The sequence below is a fragment of the Acomys minous genome (genome assembly GCF_964271855.1).
Source record: "Acomys minous genome assembly, chromosome: 7".
NCBI lineage: Eukaryota > Metazoa > Chordata > Mammalia > Rodentia > Muridae > Acomys > Acomys minous.
In genome coordinates this window covers 33,993,322-34,017,546 of record NC_140488.1, presented here as the reverse complement: position 1 = coordinate 34,017,546, position 24,225 = coordinate 33,993,322, and the positions used below count along the sequence as shown (strand labels likewise).

At 42.1% G+C, this 24,225-nt stretch overlaps 3 protein-coding genes across 5 annotated transcripts in view; 2 read left to right on the top strand and 1 right to left on the bottom strand.

Annotated features, from left to right (window-relative positions):
• Positions 1-6,427: 6,427 nt before the first annotated feature.
• Positions 6,428-13,757, top strand: ZBTB33 (zinc finger and BTB domain containing 33). Its single transcript, XM_084788745.1, has 2 exons — positions 6,428-6,566; positions 8,908-13,757. The coding sequence occupies exon 2, from the start codon at positions 8,910-8,912 to the stop codon at positions 10,896-10,898; it is 1,989 nt and encodes a 662-aa protein (XP_084644871.1). The 5' UTR covers positions 6,428-6,566; positions 8,908-8,909; the 3' UTR covers positions 10,899-13,757.
• The window catches only part of ATP1B4 (ATPase Na+/K+ transporting family member beta 4), a 123,431-nt gene continuing 105,637 nt past the window's right edge, over positions 6,432-24,225 (top strand). Inside the window, exon 1 of the mRNA XM_084788751.1 lies at positions 6,432-6,566. The gene's annotated coding sequence lies outside the window, so the exon portion shown is untranslated. The remainder of the gene's footprint in view (positions 6,567-24,225) is intronic.
• Positions 13,877-24,225, bottom strand: part of TMEM255A (transmembrane protein 255A) — a 57,155-nt gene continuing 46,806 nt past the window's right edge. For 2 of the 3 annotated variants that reach the window (XM_084788753.1, XM_084788752.1), the window contains one exon: positions 13,988-16,382. In XM_084788753.1, the coding sequence (XP_084644879.1) occupies positions 16,218-16,382 (165 nt within the window). In that variant the 3' untranslated portion in view covers positions 13,988-16,217. The other variant, XM_084788754.1, reaches the window with a different exon arrangement.

Sequence of the window (24,225 nt, the reverse complement as noted above, 5' to 3'; positions counted from 1 at the left end):
TCAATGAACAAAATATCCAATTAAAAAGTTGGGCATGGAGGTAAACAGAGAATTCTCAATAGAGAAATCTCGAGTGGCGGAGAAGCAGTGAAAGAAATGTTCAGCGTCCTTAGTTATCAGGGAAATACAAATCAAAACAACTCTGAGATTCCACCTTACACCCATCAGAATGGCTAAGATCAAAAACACAAGTGATAGCACATGCTCATGAGGATATGAAGAAAGGGGGAAACTCCTCCATTGCTGGTGGGTGTGCAAACTTCTACAACCACTTTGGAAATCTATCTGGCAATTTTTCAGAGAACTGGGAATAGCTTTTCTTCAAGACCCAGCTATACCACTCCTGGTCATATACCCAAAAGATGTTCCACCATACAAGGACATTTTCTCAACTATGTTCATAGCAGCTTTATTCATAATAGACAAAATCTGCACACAACCTAGATGTCCCTCAACTGAAGAATGGATAAAGAAACTGTGGTGCATTTACACAATGGAATTGTATTCAGCTATTAAAAACAAAGACACCATGTAATTTTCAGGCAAAAGGATGGAGCTAGAAAAGGTCATCTGAAGTGAGGTAACCCAGAACCAGAAATACACACATGGTATGTACTCATTTTTAAGCAGCCATTAGCCATAAAGTACAGGAAAACCATGCTACAATATACAGACCCAAAGAAGATAAGTAACAAGGAGGATCCAAGGGAGGAAGTTAAAATCTCACTCAGAAGGGGAAATAGAATAGGCAGAGGTAGTGGTTGAACAGAGAGAACAAGGTAGGAGAGGGGGCACAGAAAGAAATGAGGATGGAGATCAGACCCGAGGAGAGGTGGGACTGGAAGATAGAAGACCTGCAGAGAAAAGACAAACTGTGTGGGTGGAGGGTGCATGTCTGTAACAAGGTGGAGACCTAAGCCCTGATCAGCCTCTGGGAGGAGATGAGGGGGATTCTAGCTAAGACTCCTAGTCACAGGGGTCATGGGGACCAAAGAGGACACCCTCTAACTAGACAAGACTCCTAGAAGAGGAAAGACAACACCAAGCCACCCACAAACACTTCAACCCAAAATTTACCCTGCCTACAAGATGTGCAGGGATAAAAATAGAGCAGAAACTGAGGGAATGTCCAAGCAATGCCTGGCCCAACCTGAGACCCACTCCATAGAAGAGAGCCAACCCCTGACACTATTAAGGATATTCCACTATGCTTGCAGACAGAAGCCTAGAACAGTTATCCTCTGAGAGGCTCCACCCAGCATCTGCTCGAAACAGATGCTGAGACTCACAGCCACACATTGGGTGAAGCATAGGGAGTCTTGTGGAAAAGTGGGGAGAACAAAAGGACATGGAAGTTTCAGGAGTGACACAAGGAGGCCAACAGAACCAACCAACCAGGGCGCAGAGGGGCTTGTGGAGACTGAAGCATCAACCAAGGACCAGGCATTGAACGGACCTAGGTTTTCTATATAGATGTAGCAGATGGGCAGCTCAGGCTTCATGTGGGTCCTCTAGTAAGGTGAGCAGGGCCTGTCTCTGACCTGCACTCTGTTGCCTGCTTTTTGATCACTTCCCACTGGCAGGACTGTCTTGTCAGGCCGCAGGGGAAGAGGAGCCACTGAGTCCTGATGTGACTTCATGAGTTGGGGTGGGTGGGTAGAGAGGCCTTCCTTTTCTGAGGAGTAGGGGCAGGGGGGATATGGGAAGATGGAGGGAGGGTGGGACTAGGAGGTGAGGATGGAGGGGTCCGTGACCGGCATGTAAAGTGACTAAATAAATTAATTAATAAAAATAATTTCTTGAGTTCTCTATATATTTTGGATATTAGCACTCTGTCAATTGCAGGGTTGGTGACTTTTTTCTCCCAGTCTGTAGGCTATTGTTTTGTCCTATTCACGGTACCCTTTGCCTTGCAGAAGCTTTTCCGTTTCATGAGGTCCACATTTATTAATTGTAGATCTTAGAGCCTGAGCTGTTGGTGTTCTGTTCAGGAAGCTGTCCTCTGTGCCAGTGAGTTCAAGGTTCTTGCCCACTTTATCTTCTAACAAATTTAGTGTGTCTGGTTTTATGCTGAGGTCTTTAATCCACTTGGCTGTTAATTTTGTTCAGGGTGATAAATATGGATTTATTTGCATTTTTCTACATGCAGACATCCAGTTAGACCAACATCAAGTTTTGAAGATGGTTTATTTTTTCCATTGTATGGATTTGGCTTCTTTGTCAAAAATCAAGTGTTCACAGATGTGTGGGTTAATTTCTGAATCTTTGATTCGATTCCATTGATCAACCTGTTTTTATGCCAATACCATGCAGTTTTTATTACTGTTGCTCTGTATATAGCTTGAAATCAGGGATGGTGATACCTCTGGAAGATGTTTTATTGTACAGGATTGTTTTAGCTATCCTGGTTTTTAAATTTTTCCATATGAAGTTGAGGATTGATCTTTCAAAGTCTGTAAAGAATTGTGTAGGAATTTTGATAGGGATTGCATTGAATCTGTAGATTGTTTTTGGTAAGATGCCCATTTTTACTATGTTAATCTTACCAACTCATAAACATTGGGAAATCTTTCCTTTTCCTTATATCTTCTCCAACTTCTTTCTTCAAGAAGACTTAAAGTTTTTGTCATAAAAGGTTTCACTTTCTTGGTTAGAGCTTCACCAAGATATTTATATTTTTGTGGCTATTGTGAAGGATGTTGTTTCATTAATTTCTTTTTCAGCTATTTTATCATTTGTATAAAGAAGGGCTACTGAACTTTTTAGTTAAATTTTTTAAAAACCAGCTTTAAATGCCATATTCTGTATGTCTCTGAGGTTGTTTGAAGACCTTCTCTATTTTACCTTACCTTTCTACAGAATCATCTCTCTCTGTTATACCTAAGATATATGTTCTTGTGATAAAAATAGACTAGCAGTTGATATGACCATGATTTGATCAACTAACAATTATAACTTACTTTTCCTACACAGCCTGCAATAACACTTTCAAAGTACTGGAAGTAAACCTTGTATTATAATTGAGTTATATGGGTACAATGCCTCATATCAGAGTAGAAATATATATATTTCTTCTGTGTGTGTGAAAAATAATCTTACATTTGAATTCTGCACCACTGTATCTAGAATTAAACTTATTTTCTATACCAATAAATTAAAAATAATCTGTGAGTGACAACTGAGGCAATAAGTTGTGGAGTAGATTCACTGATCTACTTTTTGTTCTATTGACCCTATATATTTCTATATTTCCCCTAAGAATGAAAGATAAGGAAAGGAGAGATGTCGCTGAGTCCAACCTTGTTTTCTCTCTAAATAAGACCAATAATAGCTTGTAGCCAACTCCCATTGACAATAACCCTCTATAGCCCAAGAACGCAACCAAAAACCTACCCAGTCCCCCTTAAAGAAAATGAGGCATCATTCTCTTAAGGTTTCTTCAGGCTGATTTGGGATGAATAATACCATTGTAATGTCACAAATAAAATTGGGGAGAATGGTTAAATAAGCTAGGAATAGCATTTGTGTTCTAGTTTCTAAATGTTGAGAATTTCCAGGCCTAATTAGAGTCCTGTGTGGGACAGTCTGAAATGCTGGACCAATTGCGACTGGAAGCTTTCTTTGAAAGTGTCCTGGGAGCTGTCTTGTTCTGATGAGGAACAGCAATTGAAGAACTTGAAGCTGGAATGTGAAGGATACAGGATGTCAGTGTCCAGCATGCTGAGAGGATTTCATCCTGTCAGGTTTGATCCAAAGTCAGTGTCCAGTTCTTTTGTTCTGAAAGCATATAGTTTTGCACAAGCATTATACAGTCTTAAAATTATAAGCGTATAAGGTGTGCGTGATGCACAGAACAATTAAAGCTGGTTCTCTGCTCTTTGTATGAGCAAAAAGAAAAGACATCTGTAAATCTTCATTTATGTCATATGAAAAATGGCATCTAATAATAATTCATAGATGTTCTGTAGCCAACAAGAAGCATTGTCTATGCCTAGACATTCATGCCTCAGCCAGTCTCAGAGCTAGTCCCATATAGTGGGATTAGTAAAATAAGTTATCTGCTTGTTCTGCAGTTTAAATTCTTCACATCCCAGTTGTACCCCCCTCCCTTATCCTCCCTCCCTTCCTCCCTCCCTCCCCTAGTCCTCAGAAAAGTGAGCCCTCCTCCCCTAACATCTGACCTCAGCCCATCAAGTCTCATCTGTGCTACCTGTAACCTCTTCCTCTGTAGCCTGTCAAGGCTGCCCTGACAAGGGGAAGTGATCTAAGTTCAGTGGCCAGAGTGCACGTCCGAAATAGTCCCTGTTCTCCCTATTTTGGGATCCACAGGGATATTCCTCTGTTGAGAATTCTCTACTTAGTTCTGTACCCCAGTTTTTAATTGGATTATTTGGCTTGGTGGTGTTTGATTTCTTGAGTTCTTTATCTATTTTGGATATTAGCCCTTTGTCACATGTAGGGTGGGTGAAGATCTTTTCCTAGTCTGTGGGCTGTCACTTTGTTCTGTTGACTGTCCTTTGGCTTACAGAAGCTTTTCAGTTTCATGAGGTCCCATTTATTAATGGTTGATCTTAGGGGAGGAGGGTTCTGTTGGTATTCTGTTCAGGAAGTTGTCCCCTGTGCCAATGAGCTCAAGGCTTTTCCCCACTCTTTCTTCTAATATATTTAGTGTGTCTGGTTTTATGTTGAGGTCTTTAATAGTTTTGGACTTCAGTTTTGTGCAGGGTGATAGATATGGATTATTTTTACTTTTCTACATGTAGCCATCCAATTAGACCATCCAACACCATTTGTTGAACATGCTATGTTTTTTTCATTCTACAGGCCTTCTTGATATGATATGCTTATCTTCTCTGTGACCTGGTTGGGTTAGCCTGGTAAGCCGGTGGCCTGCGGAGAGAGTTTATAGCTCAAAGCTGCTCATGAAACTGCAGCTAACGTGGGCTGTGGCCCGCACAGGTTTCTGCTCTGTGTGTCAGCTCTGTGACCTAGGTGGATCAGGCCAATAGGCTGTAGGCGGGCAGGGTCAGATCAGAGCCAGAAGCTGCTCACAGGATTGCAGCTAATGAGGACTGTGGCCCCAACAGGTCTCTCTTCAGCCTCTTTGCTTTGTGTCTTAGCTGGGTTAGAGTAGTATGCTTCAGGTGGGTGGGCAGAGACAGACCAAGGCCCCAAAGTTGCTGTAGGATGGCGGCTAATGCAGATTGTGGCCAGTGCCTGGATTCAGCTCTGCTGGTATGTTCCTTGGTACAGATGGGCCCGGCCGGTAAGCAGCTAGGAGGGTTGTGAGAAATTGGAACTCCAAGCTGCTCAGAAGCTCCACAGACCCTCTTGAGATGGCAGGGGTCTGCTTGTTTGCTCTGTGACCCAGCTGGACTAGGCCTGCAAGCAGCTGGGGGGCTGAGAGAGAGAGAGAGATCAGAGCTCAAAGGTGCTTGGGTGCCCTGCATTCTTTCTAGAGAGGCAGCTAGTGTGGATTGTGTCCAGTGCCAGGACTCAGTTCAGCCTGTCTGCTCCCCGTCCAGGATTTGGCAAGCAGCAGGCAGGTGATTAGGGTATAGATAGCCCACCGTCCGTCCCCAAATGGCTACTAATATGGGCTGTCCCCCCAGGATTTTTCTGTGGGATATCTGGGTGGTCAGGGGTCAGACCCACCTGTGCCCCACATAATATGGATCCCTTTCACCTGGTAATCAGCAGTACTGGTATTCTGTAGCTCTCAGTTTGGTCTTTAGGTCCTGTGCCATCCTAGTTTTCCTGCTAATCAGACACAGTGTGCAATCTGTGTCACTGTCTTGGACCCCCTCTGTAGAATACTTTTCATTCGTGCTTATGTACCTACTGAGCGCACTAAAAAGGGAGAGACTTGGCTTATCTGCTTTTCTCTCCCACAGGGCCTGGTGTATATTTGCTGCAGACCCAATGTGATCACTGTGTTAATAAAAATATGTTGTTAGACTAACAAGGTACCGCACCGTTTAGTATTCGGTTAACAAGAGTTATCCTGCAATTTGAACTCTTATGGGTTAATTTTAATGTGCAGCTTATAATTCAAGATGGTTCATCATCCAAGCAACAGGCTAACACAGCAGATTCCAAATTTGGAAAAGAAATGAGACTTATACAATCTCTGCAAGTTTTTAAGCCCCGAAGCCGTGCACAGAGTTTGAACAAACAAGACCAGCTTCCTTCCCATGCCGCTCCAGTATTAGATCTTTCCCTTTCCCACCCCACACTGCGCTCTATAAAAGCAGAGCACTTAGCAGCGCTTCGCAGTCACGGAAAGAGCCGAAGTCAGAGCGCGCCACTGACGCCCGGCTGCCCGTGGGGCTCTCGGGCTCTTCCGGACAACCCCGAATTGCTCTCGGAAGAGGAGGGTGCTTCTTCACCCCCACGCTGCGCCCTCTGGCTGCCAAGCGGCGGCGAAGGAAGGCGCTTCGACGTCGACGGAGACTGGAGCGACATTTAAAGAGGCAGCAGAGGTGCCAGGAGTCCGGCTTCTTCTTGTGGGAGGACTCTGACCCTTCCTTGCCCGAGGAAGAGTAGACGGCCGCGCCGTGGAGCAGGTGAGCAGCGGGCTGGGGTCCGGGCAGAAGGAGCCAGCCTGCCCCTTCCGTGCCCTGGCCGCGCCTACGTTTGCGTTCGCCTCGCTTGAACCAGGAAGCGGCCGAATCCGGGGCTCGGCTCCCAGGCTCTTTCTTTGTGTGGGCCCGAGAGCGCTAGGGGAAGAACCGGGAGGGCGAGGCGTGGTTCTCGTCGCTTGCCCGGCCCGGAGCCGCTGGTACCCTTGGATAGGCCTCCTGGCGTGGGGGACCACACCATAGCCACTTGGTTTTCCCCTTTTCCATTCTGCCGGCTCGTGGGGGCGGGAGGGGGTCCTTTTTCCATCTACCTCTTAGCTAGATTATACTAAGCTTTACTGAGGGGTCCATCTTTCTCTTTAGTCCCCAGCTTCCGACACAATAATACGTACCGTTTCGCCTGACCTCCTACCCCCCCCCAACACTGTACCCTGCAGATCGAGGCCTTGTACTTTTTCCAGCACCCCTCAATCCTCCCGTCGTTGTACTGTTTGCACCTCCATCCCTATTTGCAAGAGGTTAGCTTTTCATGTGAATTGAATTACAAACTCCATTACATCCAAGTTCAAAGCAAGAAGAGGGAGGTAGGGAGGTGGTAAGAGAGAGATAGTGTTCAGCAGCTGCTGTGAACACTGTTGGTTTGTTTCACTCTCTGGCCTGTGGCTTTTATCTCTTGCCTACTTTCATCTGCCCACAGCTGAAGATTGTCACACAATGGAGTGTGGGATGGCTTTTCCATAGTTAGGTCGCAGGTCTCTGGGGAGGAAAGGTTTGAGACCCACTTGGGTTGATCATGGGCCAACAGTGACTAGCAGGATACCTTTTAAAAAAAAGAAAAGAAAAAAGAAAGAAAGAAAAGAAAAGAAACCAAGTCCCTATGTCACCTGAACACCTACCTTTGAAACATCTCCACATTGGAAAAAAATACTTGCAAATGATAAAAATCATGTGACCAAATACTGAAAACTCTCCACCTAAAAGTGGTTTCTGTTGAAATCTTCATATTTTGGATTGTTGGCAAAATGTCCAAAGGTCACACGTGTGATGAGTGTCTTTATGGTTCCCTGCAATTCCTTGGTGCTGTTGAAATGGAACAGCTAACCTGTTTTTTAATCCTTTTAGGCATTTGTCCATAGTATTTCTTAAGTTATGATGTTGAATTTTTTTAAAATACAGAGATTCTCTGCCTCCCACGTGTGTGTGTTTGTGTGTGTATTGTAAGTTCTGTGACAGTGACATTCCTCAGTAACTTTAAAAGAAGGAAAGCATATTACTGGTAAAATAATTCTTTATCAAGTGTACTTAGCAAGTAATGGTTAATGTATATATAATATTTGTATATAACATGTTTTGTGCTTATAAATGTTTTGATATATGCATATGGGCTTTTTTACACTCTGCACTGTTACCTGGACATCTCTTGTGAAAGGCAAAAAGAAAGTGTTTTGTCACACAGCAGAGACACTTTCTACCACCTGTGTAGTAAGACCATTCTGCCCCAATAAGTTGCTGTTCTCATTTTCACTAACTGAAAGAAAAGAAAGAAATTCTTACCCTAATGCTCATAATTTTCCCAAGACAATATGTTTGCAGTTTTATGTAAATAAGCACTAAGAAACGGAGTGCCTTTCCTTTTCCATTTTCCTGTTTCTTCACGAGAGTATGTGCTGGCTTCACTTGGTGCCCTGATTAATGCTGCGCCTCTGGAAAGTGTAGGGGGAGCATAAAGGGCAAGGAGGAGGTCAAGAAAACATGGGAAGTTATGAGGTTATAATTGTTAATGTTTGTAATTGTCCTTGGCTGTGAGACTTACCTTTTGACTATGATCTTACTAATAAGATTAGCTGAGATTGAAGGGTATGCATTTCAGACTTAATATTAAACACACTAAAACTGTTGTGGCATTTAAGTCATTCGTTTGCAGAAGTAATTTGTGTACTTTATGATGAAGGTTTTTCTTAAAATTACAAATTAATTCTTATCTCTTGAGGAAAAACAAAATAAAGTTGGGACTAAGAAGGTGGTGAGTGGTGGGACTGCATTTTCCTGAGTTTCAAAGGAAGATGACCAAGGAGATTATTATTCAGATTTTTACAGCAACTTGAAACTTTCTTGTCTTTCTCAAAGTCATAAGATTTGACCTCTGGTCCAAAACCAGTAGTGTACGTAAGCAGCATATTTAAAAGTCAAGATACTAGGCCAGACTTTGATTAAAATTTAAGTAAACTGTTTGACACTTCTGTGCCTTACATTCTGAAATAGTCAAGTACATTTGGTTTTTTTTTCCTCCCTATCCCCCATCCCCCTCCTCTCTTTCCCATTATAGGCATGGAGAGTAGAAAACTGATTTCTGCTACAGACATTCAATACTCTGGGAGTCTGCTGAACTCCTTGAATGAACAGCGAGGCCATGGACTCTTCTGTGACGTCACTGTTATTGTGGAAGACCGAAAATTCCGGGCCCATAAGAACATCCTTTCAGCCTCGAGTACTTACTTCCATCAACTCTTCTCAGTTGCTGGGCAAGTTGTTGAACTGAGCTTTATAAGAGCTGAGATTTTTGCCGAAATTCTGAATTATATGTACAGCTCTAAAGTTGTCCGTGTTAGAGCAGATTTGCTTGACGAGTTAATTAAATCGGGGCAGTTACTAGGAGTGAAGTTTATAGCAGAGCTTGGTGTCCCTCTGTCACAGGTTAAAAACATATCACAGGATGGTACTGCTGAGACCTTACCTCCTGATTCTAGTGACAAAAACCTTGACATTGAAAAAGCAAAGGATGCAGCCCAGGATAATGGGTCGATGGTGATGCCCATTATAACAGAGTCTTTTTCACTATCTGCTGAAGATTATGAAATGAAAAAGATCATCGTTACTGATTCTGATGACGAGGATGACGTTATCTTCTGCTCCGAGATTCTGCCTGCGAAGGAGGATTTGCCGAGCAACAACACGGTGACACAGGTCCAGCCGAACCGAGCCCCGGTTGCTATTTCGGAAGTGACACCTTGTCCTAGCAACAGCTCGCCCCCTTTAACAAGCATCACACCTACTCAGAAGCTTCTCGCTCCTGTGAATCAGGCAACTCTTAGCCAAACACAAGGAAGTGAAGAACTGCCAGTGTCTTCAACCTCAACACATCTGACTCCTAACATTATTTTGTTAAATCAGGCTCCACTTCCTGCACCACCGAGTGTCAGTTCTTCGCTTCCAAATCATATGTCCTCTTCAATCAGTTTACTTGTGCAGAATCAGCAGACACCCAACAGCGCTGTTTTAACAGGAAACAAAGAAGAGGAAGAAATTATAGATGATGACGATGTCACCATTAGCTCTAGTCCAGACTCAGCAGTCAGTAATACGTCTTTGGTCCCACGGACTGATCCCTCCAAAAATACCACTTTCGACGGATCATTGACACAGAAGATGCAGATTCCTATACTTCTTCAAGAGCCACCTTCCAATTCTTTAAAAATTTCAGATGTAATCACTACAAACACAAGTGATCCAGGTTTAGGATCAAAACACGTAATGGAAGGTCAGAAGATCATTACGTTAGATACAGCTACTGAGATTGAAGGCTTGTCAACTGGTTGCAAGGTCTATGCAAATATCGGCGAAGATACTTATGACATAGTGATCCCTGTCAAAGATGACCCTGACAAAGGGGAGGCCAAACTTGAGACTGAGCCGCCAAAGACATCTGGCAGTGAGCCAGCAAACAAGCGCATGAAGGTAAAACATGACGATCACTATGAGTTGATGGTAGATGGAAAAGTCTATTACATCTGCATTGTGTGCAAAAGGTCATATGTCTGTCTTACAAGCTTGCGAAGACATTTTAACATCCACTCTTGGGAGAAGAAGTACCCATGTCGTTACTGTGAGAAGGTATTTCCACTCGCAGAGTATCGCACAAAGCATGAAATCCATCACACAGGGGAGCGAAGGTACCAGTGTTTAGCATGTGGCAAATCTTTCATCAACTATCAGTTTATGTCTTCACACATCAAGTCTGTTCATAGTCAAGATCCTTCTGGGGACTCAAAGCTGTATCGCTTACATCCATGCAAGTCTTTACAGATCAGACAGTATGCGTACCTTTCCAATAGGTCAAAGCCTGTCACAAAGGATGATGCTATTGGGTATAAGGCTGACACTGGAAAAGAGCCTCCAGTAGGGACCACATCTGCTCCTCAAAACAAGTCAATGAGCTGGGAAGATATTTTTATTCAGCAAGAAAATGATTCCATGTTTAAGCAGAATGTAACTGATGGCAGTACTGAGTTTGAATTTATAATACCAGAGTCGTATTGAACTCTTGAAACAGCAGGAAGTTTGGGTTGAATTAAGGGGCAGGGATTTCAGAAGACCGATAAAAACAATTCAAGGTGAAGACATGTCAATTCGAACTGCCACTTCATCTGAAAGTAGTCTAGTTGCATTGTTAATTTTTAGAAACAATTTTTCCCTAAAAGTTTGAGTAGAGATTGAACACTGAAGTTTCTGTGTAGTTTAGCTTTCAGCACATTTAAAAGAGATGCATCTTGAAAGGTACAGGGAGATAGTTTTCTGAATGGAATTTGAAGCAGTCTCCATGGTCTTTGAGAATCACTGGAGTGACTAATATACATTACTACAGCTTATAACGGTCCCCTCCCATGTTAGCACTTTACTGCTGGTTTTTCAATTTTCTAAAGGTTAAGACTAAGTGTGTTACGTCTTGTATATGACATAAAAGGTAACAAGTTTCCAAAAATTGTTATAGTAAATTTCAGAATAAGGCCTCATTTGGTGGTTTATTCTGTCAGTCCAAATGGGAGATCAGCCTCCTGCCTCCCTCTTACCATTGAACACCATGCAAACAAGTCTCTTCTATGAAGAATGAGTTAGTTTTAGCTAACTGGGATTGACCGTTGCTTTTATTGCCATAGTCTGTAAAAGATTTTTGATGGCAAAGCCACTGTATACCTTTAAAATGTGATCCCTCAGCAAAAAGGAAAAAAGAGCTGGCAGCCGTGCATATAGTACAGACAGGAAGTACTTTTGTGCTTTACTTTTCAGTTGTTAATTGATAGCAGCAGGCAGTTGAATAGAGATTTACTTTTTGTAAATCATGGTTGCGAAATGGTCCCACAAAACCCTGTGAATTTAGTATCCGAAAGCCACCAACTGCATCTTTATAAATAAAGCTAGTAGCTGTTGAGGCTCCATAGGTGGGGCACGTGTGTTTTGGGTGGGAAGCTGCTGGCACACCTTTTTAAATGCTCATGTTAAAATCTCAACTAAGAAGTTTTCATTTTAAGTAGTTTCAGTGGCAATCTAGCATCGTTGTCCTTTCAACAAGGTCTTTTGGGCTTTTTAACCCCTTAAAGTAATTCCAATCCGTGTACAAACTGCTGCTGCGTTATAGCAGAAACTACATATGGAATACTGCAGGTATGTTGGTTCCTGTTTATTTTGACAATAATACCAGCTTTCTTCTTTTTAAGGTGGCACATATTTAAACACTTAGAAGAATTTAAAATTTGCCCAAGAGCTAGTAATAAAAGGAAGCAGGTTGGAACAGATGTATAGCTTAGCATTTATAACAGATTTAACACAGTTCTGTAAAAACTGAACATAATTTTTTGCAATGGAAAAATAATAGATACTGAAAATGGTTGTTGTTGGATAGTTATTAGTCATTTGTGACCTTGCTTATATATTTCCTAGTTCAGCATAGGTATTTTCATCCTCCTTGCCGTGTATTTTTTGATTGTCTATTTCTTGACTTTGAATTTAAAGCTTTAATCATACTTCCTCATGGATAGGTCATTCTTCTGGTGGTAAACTAGGTGTGAAGATAAATGTTTAAATGTTTCTTAAGTTGGTAGCTTAGGGTATCATGAATCAGTAATTGCAATAATACAAAGAAAAAGGATAGCTCCTGTTTCCCGAGAAGTAGATTGCTGTACATGGATGTTTCTTTCTGGTCAGCTTAGGCCTTCAAACCCTCACAAACTAATACTTAGAAAACTTAAAATCCCCTTTTGACTCCAGTCTCTGATCTCTGATCACAATATCCATTCCTTTTCTCTGTAGATATTGATGGCACTGCTTTTTGAGTATAAAGTATGTTTTAAAATGTTCTCAGTTGAAATTTGAGTTTTCTTGAATGCAGTCTCAGCAGTTAGACATAATTACTTCTACAAGTGTGAGCGGTAGTAATGTTTCTGTTTTGACTGCTACATAAATTAGTTTGTTATAGTAAAGCTTGGCAGCTCCTATAAGCCAGTTATGACAAACTGGGAGTTGTATAATGAAAGAGTATCCGTTCTGAATGGCAGTGGTGAGAGTACCCACCATTGCTGCTGTGCTCTGTAAGTTTCCATTAAGAACTTATAAACTTCGTGCCTACTGAAAGTAGCTTCTGGAGTTTGCAGGGAGGAGGCGAACTAGAAAAGTTAGATTGTAATTTTGCCAGGAAGACGCTGACTTAAACATGTTTTGGGGGTCTTAAAAAAAAGATAAGTTTTCACATCCCAAGTTCAGAGTTTTTGTGAAATACTCCTTTGGACAAATACTCTTTCCTCCTGGCCATTATTACATTGGAGGTTTGTAGCAAGATGCAATAGAAAACCTACTTGAAGATTTTTTTTTTTTTTACTTTTTACTTAGCTTTCTGACTACTGAGTTTTTTTATTTTTCTTTCAAGTTGGCTTCAATCTTGCTCAAGTGCTAAATTCCTTGTAACTATTTTGGGTAGAACCTGTTTGGTTCTAAATAGTTTAAAGTTAATTTAATAGTAAATTAGTTTAAAGAACAGGCCAACATGTTAAAAAGGCTATAACACTCTTGAAAGATTAAAATATTTTGTTACCATTTTGGTGGTCTCTACCTTCCATACACAGTCACTGAAGAATTTGTTCCATTGGTCTAAAAAGATAAAAACCAATGAACCCTGATCTAGGCATTTAAAAGTGTTATAGTATGTGTACTTTGAGGAATTACATGTAAATTCCACAGCACTGGCTTCCTTACCTCTGTTAGTTTATCTGAGACCTTGTTCATTTCCCCAAATACTGTAATTTTCATATTTGTACAATCATGACATAAGTTCTGCTTTCCATTAACCATTACCTGATATTAGTTCATAGAGTTTCATATGGCAAAATAAAACGTTATTCATTCTAAGTTTTGAGTGACTTCTTACAAGATTGTTGTATTGTTTTTCTGGGTTTTTTTCCACAGCAGGAGAGAAGCTGTATTTCTGATGGCAGCATAGCAGAAATTGTCATTAGGGTTTGTGTATTAGCTAAGCATGTACCATTGTTTCTTGAACCATTGTAATTAAAAGTAAGTTGGCATTGCCTGTTTTAGAGTACCTGCTGTACTTTTGTACATACCATGAGAATGCCTCTAAGTGAAGATGGAGGAGGATAATTTTATTAATTTGAAACATCACAAAAGCTGTCTGGGTTTCCAACATGGCAGTGATACAGATTTTAAGCAACCTCTAGTTAATACAGGTTCTGAATTAGTATTTTAATATTTCATGCCCAGTTCAATACTTTAAAGCAGAATTAGGAAGAAAGCATAAATGTTATAAAATGCAGTCAAGATACATCGGAAATACAAATTCCTTCATTACAGCAAATGTCTTACAGAAGAGTGAAGCAGCAAATATTAATTTTTCCTAAGGTAGCATGCATTTTATATAATTTAATGTAATAAAAAAAGCTGCTGAAATTAAGTGTTACAAAATCTATACTGTTTCAAGTTATTTTGTAAAGTAAGAAAAATACATAGAAATGAGTCATAGAATCTTAACACTTTAAGAAATGTGATCATTGAAGATATACTTTGTAATGGTGCCTTTAAAAATATACACATTCACTAAAGCAAGGTAAAGTGTAAATGACAAAAAAAAACGTGTTCGATATTACAAGTTGGTATTTTATAATAAGTCAATTGATTAATAGTCCTTTTTGAATTCCAATAGAATTTTCATATATTCGGAACTGTAAAAATAACCATAATTGTATACAACATAAAAGGATTGTATTCTTTTGGATTTGAAATCTGAATAAGACAAAATGATGCTGAAGGTTAAAGTGAATACTTTGCAAACCTTTCCTGTGACTAGTGAGTGCACTTGGTGTGCCTTGATGGTTCTTGATGACCAGGTGTCTACAAGGTAAATGGGAGCACCAGCATTTGTCTGCTACCTCTCACCATCAAAGATGGGAGGCAGCAAAATGGGCTGGAAATGTTTCCAGTGTGTGTTCTGTATTTGCAGAACTGTCTAATTAGGCGTCCTCTGTAGCTCCTGTACTTTTACAAAATACAAGTGTAGGACTATCAATCTTTTAAACCAGTTCTCAGGATAAAATACAATTCCAGTGAAGGTGTTCATGCTGGAGTGAAGGCATGGGTACCAAAGTGATCTTAACTCAACAGCTTGATAGTTTAAAGCGCTTTATAATAATAAAAAAAAAAAAAGCCATGTAACTACCGCAATGTGCCAGATGGATTTTAAATGTCTAACACTGAAGAATTTGTCAAGTTGGCTATATTTTAGGTCTTGGAGACTTGAAATGGCATTGTAACACTTTCATAATCTTGAATTGAATGTTGTCACAATTGATCTCAACGAAAAAGAGGGACCAATAAGAGCAGTGGTGTTAAAGTACAGATGACTTTTCAGGGGCTAAGGTGCAGGATCGTGCGTTTTGCTGGGTTAAAGCACAATATCTGAAGATTAAATAGTCACAAAGATAAGTAACAATTCATACCATGACCCAATCTAATCTAGCAGTTTTAAACTCTGAATTTCAACTGTGAGATTTAAATCTCCAGTAGCAAATGTGTTTTGTAGTAATGCAACATATAGTAGGAACACTGTCTCCTAAGTTGTCAGATGTATACTGAGAGCTACTGAAAACAGCACACATGTTGCTCTGTGTTTCAGTGCCTTTGGATCAGCCAGTCCTGTTCTCCCACCACGCAAGATGAGGGACTATTGCACTTTTCCCCTTAGGAGGTACCAGTAACAAAAGCTAAGCTGAATGATCACAACAGCCATTTTTACAAGACTCAGAAGACCAGAGTAAAGATATGGGCAGCTTTTTTCAATATCCAGACAGATGCAAGCATAAATCTTAGCCAGAACTTTCTGTATTGGGACTACTGTGTAGCCCAGTCAGCTAGGAAATTATCCTAATGGTGACGTTAATGATAGAGAAGATAGAGCCTATAGACCAGGTGATTCAACCAAGGTGCTATCGTGGCCATCTGCCAAGGGCCTGAGGACAACAGTCCTTCACATAAAGTGAAACCGATGGCGCCACTTGTACTGTAGAAAGGTGGAGCATCAGGAAATGCAGATCTGAACATGACACGCATCTTGCAGGACTGGCTCCCCAGCCCTGCTTAGAGAGTGAACTCCCTGTCTTGGAAGTAGTGGGTCTGGCCCAGCCAATCCTGCCCTTTGCTGATAATGAATAAGCTTCATCCCTATCTTTCCCTAGCCTGGCAAGGTGTTGAAAAACTTGATGCATAAGAGTCACACTTTAGATGTTGTACCCTACACACTTCCACTAAAGCAGAAATACAAAAGCCACAATAATCTGAATAGCCGACAGGCACTCCTCTTTAAGGACTGTAAGGTGGTGGCTTTTCAAAAGGCGGGTAGTAGGGTGGAGAATAACGGGGCGGTGCGCTGGAGGACCACATGTAGCTGGGTGAAGGAGAGGCCGACTGAGGCTCCTGCTCATCAGAGAGTCCAGAGGGAGGAGAGGATGGAAAGACGCTGGAATTCTGTGTAATGAAGAGAAAACAACAGCTTAGGCATTGAGTTTGCAGTTGCTTCAACAATCTGTTCCTGTTTAGAAAAATAGCTCTTAAATCTTATGGGGTCAGTAAGGGACATGAACAGTCCCACACTGAGCCGCTCAGGCTGAAAACTTCACTGGGGACCGTCCCCCCACCACCACCTCCCCCTTTTAACTCTTTACATCTGGACAATTACTCAATTCTGTTGCTTCTGCTGTGTGGCCTCTTTGGAGCTATTGCTCCATTTTCCACGCGTGTCATTCAACCCATCAGTACCTCTCTTCCAAGCTATGGTTTAAGCATTACAGCTAGTCTTTCACCAAGTCTGGGGTTTAAGACTGTTCAGTGAGGTTAAGTAATTGATCCCGAGGAAAAACTTATCTGTAAGACTATATCATTGGGAAGTCTAGGGGTCAGGGGCCCATGTCACAGATGAAAACCGAGGTCACCCAAATCAAGTGGTTGGTTTAGCTCCCAAGCTGTGAAGTCCTGTTCCATATGAACTACCATCCTTTTCACTACCCCGACTCACCGTAGACAAAAAAACAGTGCTTAGCAAAGGCATGGGGGAGGGTGGGAAAACCAATGATAAGAATGGGGAGCAATGTACCAGTTTGCTGAGAGGCCGAGGATTCAGTTTTACTTTTTTGTTGTCTAACTTTGGGAAAGGAGAAGATACGGATTTAAAAAAATCAACCTCTTGAGATGTGAAAAGTATAATATTAAGCGAAGTGTCCCAAACTCAGAAAGACAGAACCTCATATGCTCTCCATATGTGGATACTAACCTGTAAGGGGGCGGGGCAGTGAAGTATGGATAAAGCTTGACAAATAGGGGACCAAGAGGGGATAAAAATAGGTGGCAAGGATGGAGGTGAGGACAGAAAGACACATAGACCATGAAAAAGGAAAGAGATGGGCAAGATATAGGGGCACCGGAGATAGCAGAGGTTGGGGACCTGAGGAGAGAGGAGAGTCCCGTGTGTCTGTCTCTTCCATGTAATTTGCTTTTAAGGGAACTGACTTCTAAGAGGGGAAGGCATGACACAGCTAGCTGTCAACAGCTCGAATTCATGGGCTCAACCTGAAGTGTGCCTGTCACTGAGCAAGAGATCTCAGTACAGTTAATGAATCGTTTTATGCCCATTGTTTTGTCCTTAATTGAGATTTGATATATCATTAGATGAGTGAGCATTAGCTAAGTAAGAAAATAGTCCTCACTACGTAGTAAAAACTAAGTACTTAAAAACTACATTAAAAATAACCAGTGAAGCTGGGCGTGGTGGCGCACGCCTTTAATCCCAGCACTCGGGAGGCAGAGACAAGTGGATCGCTGTGAGTTCAAAGCCAGCCTGGTCTACAAAGGGAGTCAAGGACGGCTAAGATAGCATAGAGAAACCCTGGCTCAAAAAACAAACAAGCAAGCAAACAGAACCCGTGAATTGCCATATTAAGAATTATTTGCCCTCTCTTCTCTGGCCTATGCCCACCCATAACCCCCAGAGTGTCCCTGCTCAGGACGAATCTTTGTCTCTTTTTCACTGATCGATTCCCCAGAGCAGAACAGTGCTTAGAAAGTAGTAAATGCTCAATGAATCTTTAATGATTGGCTGTTACTTCAAGAGAATATATTGGGTGACTTTGTCATAACTTTTAAAAATATATTTTATTAATTTATTCATATTACATCTCAATTATTATCCCCTCCCTTGTATCCTCACATTCCTCCCTCCCTCCCCTTACTCCCTTCCCCTTTGACTGTGACTGAGGGGGACCTCTTCCCCCCTGTATATGCTCACAGGGTATCAGGTCTCTTCTTGGTAGCCTGCTGTCCTTCCTCTGAGTGCCACCAGGCCTCCCCATCCAGGGGACGTGGTCAAATATGGGGCACCAGAGTTTGTGTGAAAGTCAGTCCCCACTCTCCACTCAACTGTGAAGAATGTCCTGTCCACTGGGTAGATCTGGGTAGGGGTTTGAAGTTTACTGCATGTATTGTCCTTGGCTGGTGCATAAGATGCTCCAGCACACAACAAGAAGATTTGCTTAACCATGTTCATAGCAGCCTTATTCATAATAGCCAGAACCTGGAAACAGCCTAAGTGTCCCTCAGTAGAAGAATGGATAAAGAAACTGTGGTACATATACACTACGGAATACTACTCAGCTATTAAAAACAAGGATTTCCCGAAATTTGTGGACAAATGGATTGAGCTAGAAATGATCATAATGAGTGAGTTAACCCAGAAGCAGAAGGAGTCAAATGGTATATACTCACTTATATCTGCATATTAGCCCAAGGGGCATGTCCCATGAAAGCCTTCACTTACCAGGAAACTGGGACAGAGGGGAGGGCATCCTATTGGGACTCTAGATGAGAGAAACATGGGAGAATGGCAGAGTAGAAGGATCCAGAGGGTCCTAGAAACCTACAAGTAGAACATTATGATGGGCAGATCTGGGCCCAGGGGTCCTGCTCAAACTTTGTCATAACTTTTAAAAATAAAATCTAATTTCAGAGTCTCCAATCATACTAGAGCAAGGTTAAGATGAGGTTTGACACACGGAGGGAACTACAGGGACAGTAAGGGGAAATCCATCCCAGGTCTCGGAAAGAACAAATAGCGTCAGCACACAGAATAGGAGAGCTGCACGTATTCTAGTATATCTGGGCTCCATGAGTATCTGATTTGGGGGGAGGTTGTTGGGAGTGTTTTGTTTTGTTTTTAACAGCCATTTACACTAACTTTTCTCAAGAGTTCAAGCGCCATTTCAACATGGAGGTAAGGTGGGGGGGTCACACTTTGCCTTGGTCTAGCCAGACTTTGAGTAGGTCACATCATTTGTCCTTGAGCCAAATGGCCCCTGGCATGAGGCTTCACAGGGCGTGAGCCTAGTTGGCAGAGTCCCATCCCCAGGGCTGCCCTCTATACTCCTGAGAAGTCAACATCTCAATTTCTAGGACCTGGAGGAGACACTAAAGTATCTGCAATGCATAATGTTAGGAGTGAGAAGAGAGTAGCCACCATCCTCTCCCTCCTTCTCCACCATCCCAATTTTTTGAGTCTAAGAAAGACTGGACCAGAGCACTTGGAGAACCTTTAAAATCAATACAACTTCAGAGAGTGGACCCAAGAAAAGCAAGGTGTTTTCCTGAGCTTAAACTGTCCCCTCCCTCCAAGAAGATATCCTTTATTGACAGCCCAGTTGTGTGTAGTTTAATAATGGGGATATGTTCAAAAAAATTGCTAGATCAATGGGCAAACTTGTTCACTTAAAGTAATATGACTATAGTGTCAGGCCTGTCACTATCCTGAACTTACCACGATGATACGTACCCTCTAATCTGAGTCAAAATAACCCATTCCTAGCCTGAGTGTAGTGACACAGGCCTTTAAACCCAGGAGGCGGGACAGAGGAGGCAGAGGCAGAGGCAGGTGGATCTCTGTGAGCTAAACATCATCCTGGTCTAGATAGAGAGTTCCAGGCCAATCAAGACTACATAGTGAGACCAGGTCTCAAAAAAACTACCCAGATAAATAAATAGCCCCTTTCTTCCTTAAATTGCTTTTGTTAAGTATTTTATCGCAACGGTAAGAAAAGTAACTAATACATCCTCCTTTTCTTCTCCTTTCTTGTTGCTTTCTTCTCCTAAGAATATTTCTCAGGAAAAAAATATTAGCAGGAAAAACTGTACTCTGATGATTAAAATTAAACTATAAGTGTTTGGAAAAGGTCATTACTTTCTATTAATATTGCAAACTTCAGAGGTATTAAAATGATAAGCATTTGAGCATCAAAAAAAAAAACCCACACACAAAAACCAAACAAACAGAAAAAGAATGTTTCTCTTAATCAGAAAAGTAAAACCCACAGGTCCAATAATCTCTGTCCCTGGGTATGGATGTGCCACTCTGTCCTAAATTACACTATAGGGATGGCAAGAGGCAGCAGGGCAGTTTTAGGTGTTCACAGCCACAGGAGGGAAGGATGGGTCCCTGCAGTAGAACTGAAATCAGGTGTATCCTGAGAGCCAGTCAAAGGCTCCTGTGGGTAGCAGCTGCCGTGGGTGGCAGTTGTACACTTTGATAATAACAGAGCTAGTACAACAGCATCTGTTTTCACTTCTCAGTTTCACGTTTGGTAAATATTAGAGGGGCTGGTAGCAGGGACGAGGCGATTCTCATTTCCCTCTGAGAACAAAATTGGAAATCTGAAGGATACATTTGAAGGTTCCTGGCAGAGCTAGGGAGCTAACTGGCTGCGGTCCACATACCCTTGGGGGTTGGAGAGGAAGAAGGACCACAGTACCGGGGCACAGTTTCCTAGCAACAGGCAAGCACCTTGGGAAATACTTGGTTTTGTTGCAGCTAGAGAGTTGGCTTGGTACATTTTGCTCCCTCCATCAGAGCTGAACTTGACTACTGCATTGAGTCTCTGTACACCACAAAGTACAAGGAGCATCTGAGTAGCCAGCCCACTGCTGGCGTAGTCAACTCTGGCTTTCTGAACTGCCTCTAAAGCCACCCTCTAATATATCTAAGAAAGTACGTACTGTACTCTAATGGTGCTAAGGGACTACCTTCCCAATGTGAACACAGATGTCTCTCTACTCCGCACCCCCACCCCCACCCCCGCAACTGCCCCATGCCCCGTAAATATTCTTGAATGTCTATGCACACCTCTCTTTAGGAAGTCCAAGAACCTTTTCTTTCAAACTCTGCCCTGGTACTGCCTAGTGACAACTAGTTAGAAAAGTATGTCCCAACGGCAGAAAACTCCTGGATTTGTCATTTTTAAAAAACACTCCCCCTGCATTCTGTCCTTGAAATAAAAGGCTAAGGAAATGCAAAGAAGAGCAGATAAAAGGAAGAAGAAAATTGAGGAATAGAAAAAAAAAAGGATAACAATAGGAAGAGTTGAGGGGGAGGGGAAAATGAAGAAAAAGCAGAAACGGCTTTCTGAATTCCAAGGCAACATGTCCCATCAACTCCTCCCACCTCCACAGGGTTGAGGTAATCCTCTCATTAAATGGGCTCAATTGATGAGTCATTTTTAATGACTTCAGGGAAACATCATGTACTTTCAGGTGCCGCATAAAGAATATAAGCACTGCTGTCTGCATCTTTCATAGGTTAAGACTTTTGAGCTTCAACTTGGCAATTCACCAGATGGACAAGAAAAAGACAAGTCCATGAGTAAAGTAGAGGAACTAACCTAGCCTTCCTGACTGGGAGGTAGGACTGGGGCCCTTCGAGGTTTTCTAGAAAACTACACTGAGTTCGATTTCAGAGCAGATGTAGGAACTGATGGCGCCGTATAGAATTGGGGCTTAGCAGAAACCAAAGGGGTCATGGGAAAATGATTTCCAAGGGCAAGAGAAGCAGTGCTGGGGACACGAGCATGGAGGCTAAAGTCATCAGCTTTGAAGTGTGGGACGTTCATTAAAAGTGTGGACACATTGGGATGCAAATCTGAAACAGTCTGTTGGCTCACGCTCAGGTCTCACAACTTCCTCAGGACCAACTGACCCAAAACAAATCCTTGCCCATTTCTGACCACAAGAAATGTTTTCCAGCCTTCCGGACCAGATCATTATACAATGAAGGCATGACTCTGAGGCATTAAAACAAAACCTTGTGAGGGGCCGGTGAGATGGCTTATCCGGTAGAAGCCCTTGCCACCAAGCTTAATGACCAGAATTCGATCCTGGGCACCCACAAGGTGGAAGGAGGAAACCAACCAACTCCCACCAGTTGTCCTCATAGCTCTACAAGTACATCCCGGCATACATGTACACACATGCACACGCACACACGCACACACACACACACACACACACACACACACACACATACACACACACAAAACTAAATAAAACCACAAATCTTTCCCCCTCACTCTATTAATGTCAGAGTAAAAAGGGAACACAAATGATCAAATCAGAGTCAACAGAGATGATCCTATTTAGAAATGAACAACATTGAGAAAGCCTTCAAAAGTCTGACTATGACTGGGGTCTTTTCTAACCTGAGAGGAGCAAGTGGAAGCCCTGGCTCTCTTGGCAGACTCGCTCTTCCAGCAGCCTGACTCGCAGAGCTGGTGTGCTCTTTACTCATCTAGGGCCGCTTCCCCGGCCTGTTGGAGGTTTTATGTCGAGACTGGTATTCCCTTCTTTGAAATTATAAGTGATTGTACATTTGGTAATCAAAGAAAGTCAACTTACATACCAAGTTCTAGAGGAAATATTTAAAATAGTCCCTCGAAGACCTACACCATAAAACTCTAAAGTCTCTTTAATCCCAGCACTCGAGAGGTTAGGGCAGGAAGATCTCTGTGAGTTTGAGGCCAGCCTGGTCTACAGAGTGAGTTCCAGGACCAAAAATAATGACTTTTACATTTAGGAGTAAAGTATCCCACATTTTGTTTAAATACACTAAGGGAGGATAAATTAGCTGGGATATGGCAGATTCAGTAAGTTACCATAGACCCCTGTTCAGCAGGGGCTTTGCTGTGGGAAGAGGCAGAGCCCTGAGGCTTGACCCACATGGAGGAGGTATGACTCCATTCGCATCACCAGCACTCTGGGGAGGTGAGCAATGGTTACAAGCCTACACAATGTGGCTAGTTGGTCACATACTGAAGCCTCTAAAATTGTGAGAAAGAATAACCCTCAAAAGTCATGAGCCAGGGCTGGAGAGATGGCTCAGAGGTTAAGAGCTCTGGCCATTCTTCCAGAGGTTCTGAGTTCAATTTCCAGCAACCACACGGTGGCTCACAACCATCTAGAATGTGATCTGGTGCCCTCTACTGGCCTGCAGGGGTACATTCAGGCAGAGCACTGTATACATAATAAATAAATCTTAAAAAAAAAAAAAAAAAAGCATGAGCCTAAGGGAAGTACCAAAAATGCACAAGAAGCCAGCTTCCAAGCAGTACCTAAATCGGGAAGTGGATGGAGCAAGGGAACCCCCTTTCAGAGGAGACTAACTTGATGATCTAATGAAAAGGAGTAATGGAAACTTTCCTGGAGTCATATTTTAAAAACCTATGAGATAAACCAGTAAGAAGTGTAAATATCCTTCACTCAACTGGGTAAAAGAATCTAATCTGTAGGATTCACAGCTTCCCTGAAAAATTCCCCAAACTACTGTCTGGAACCAGCAGTTATGGGTGTAAATGCTTGCCCGCCTCTTGTTACTTATATGAACTTGAAGGTACATAACCTCTCCATTATTTTGTCCTCACAACTTGACAAATAGCAGTGATGAGCACTTTATTGATATATAATTGCTCACAGAATAGTACTTGTTATTGAAAAGTCCACAGTCGACAGGCTTATTATCTCAGGAATTGGGGGGCGGGCTCTAAGGGAAAGAGGATTGTGAGTTCAAGGCCAGCCTGACTATATGGTGAAACCATGCCTCAAACAAACAAACAAGCAAACAAAGGATTCTATATCCTTGTTACAAACCCAGAATGGAGAGGGTTTTATTTTAAAGGTAAAACTTAAATGCCCTTTAATTTTTAAATATATACATACATGTGTCCACATTCATACACGTGCATGTATGTGCATTGTATTTGTGTGCATGCACATAGGTATGCCAAGGATATGCATGTGGAGGTCAGATTACCATTTGTGGAAGTTGATTCTCTCCTTCCACCCTGTGGGTACCAGAGATTGAACTCAGGCCACCAGGCTTGGCAGCAAGAGCCTGTACACACTGAACCGTCTCAACATCTCCAGAGTTTAAGTTTTGATGAGGTAACAAATTATGATTCTTTCTCTGGGTTCTTTGGATTAAATACCCCTTTTCCATACCACTTAT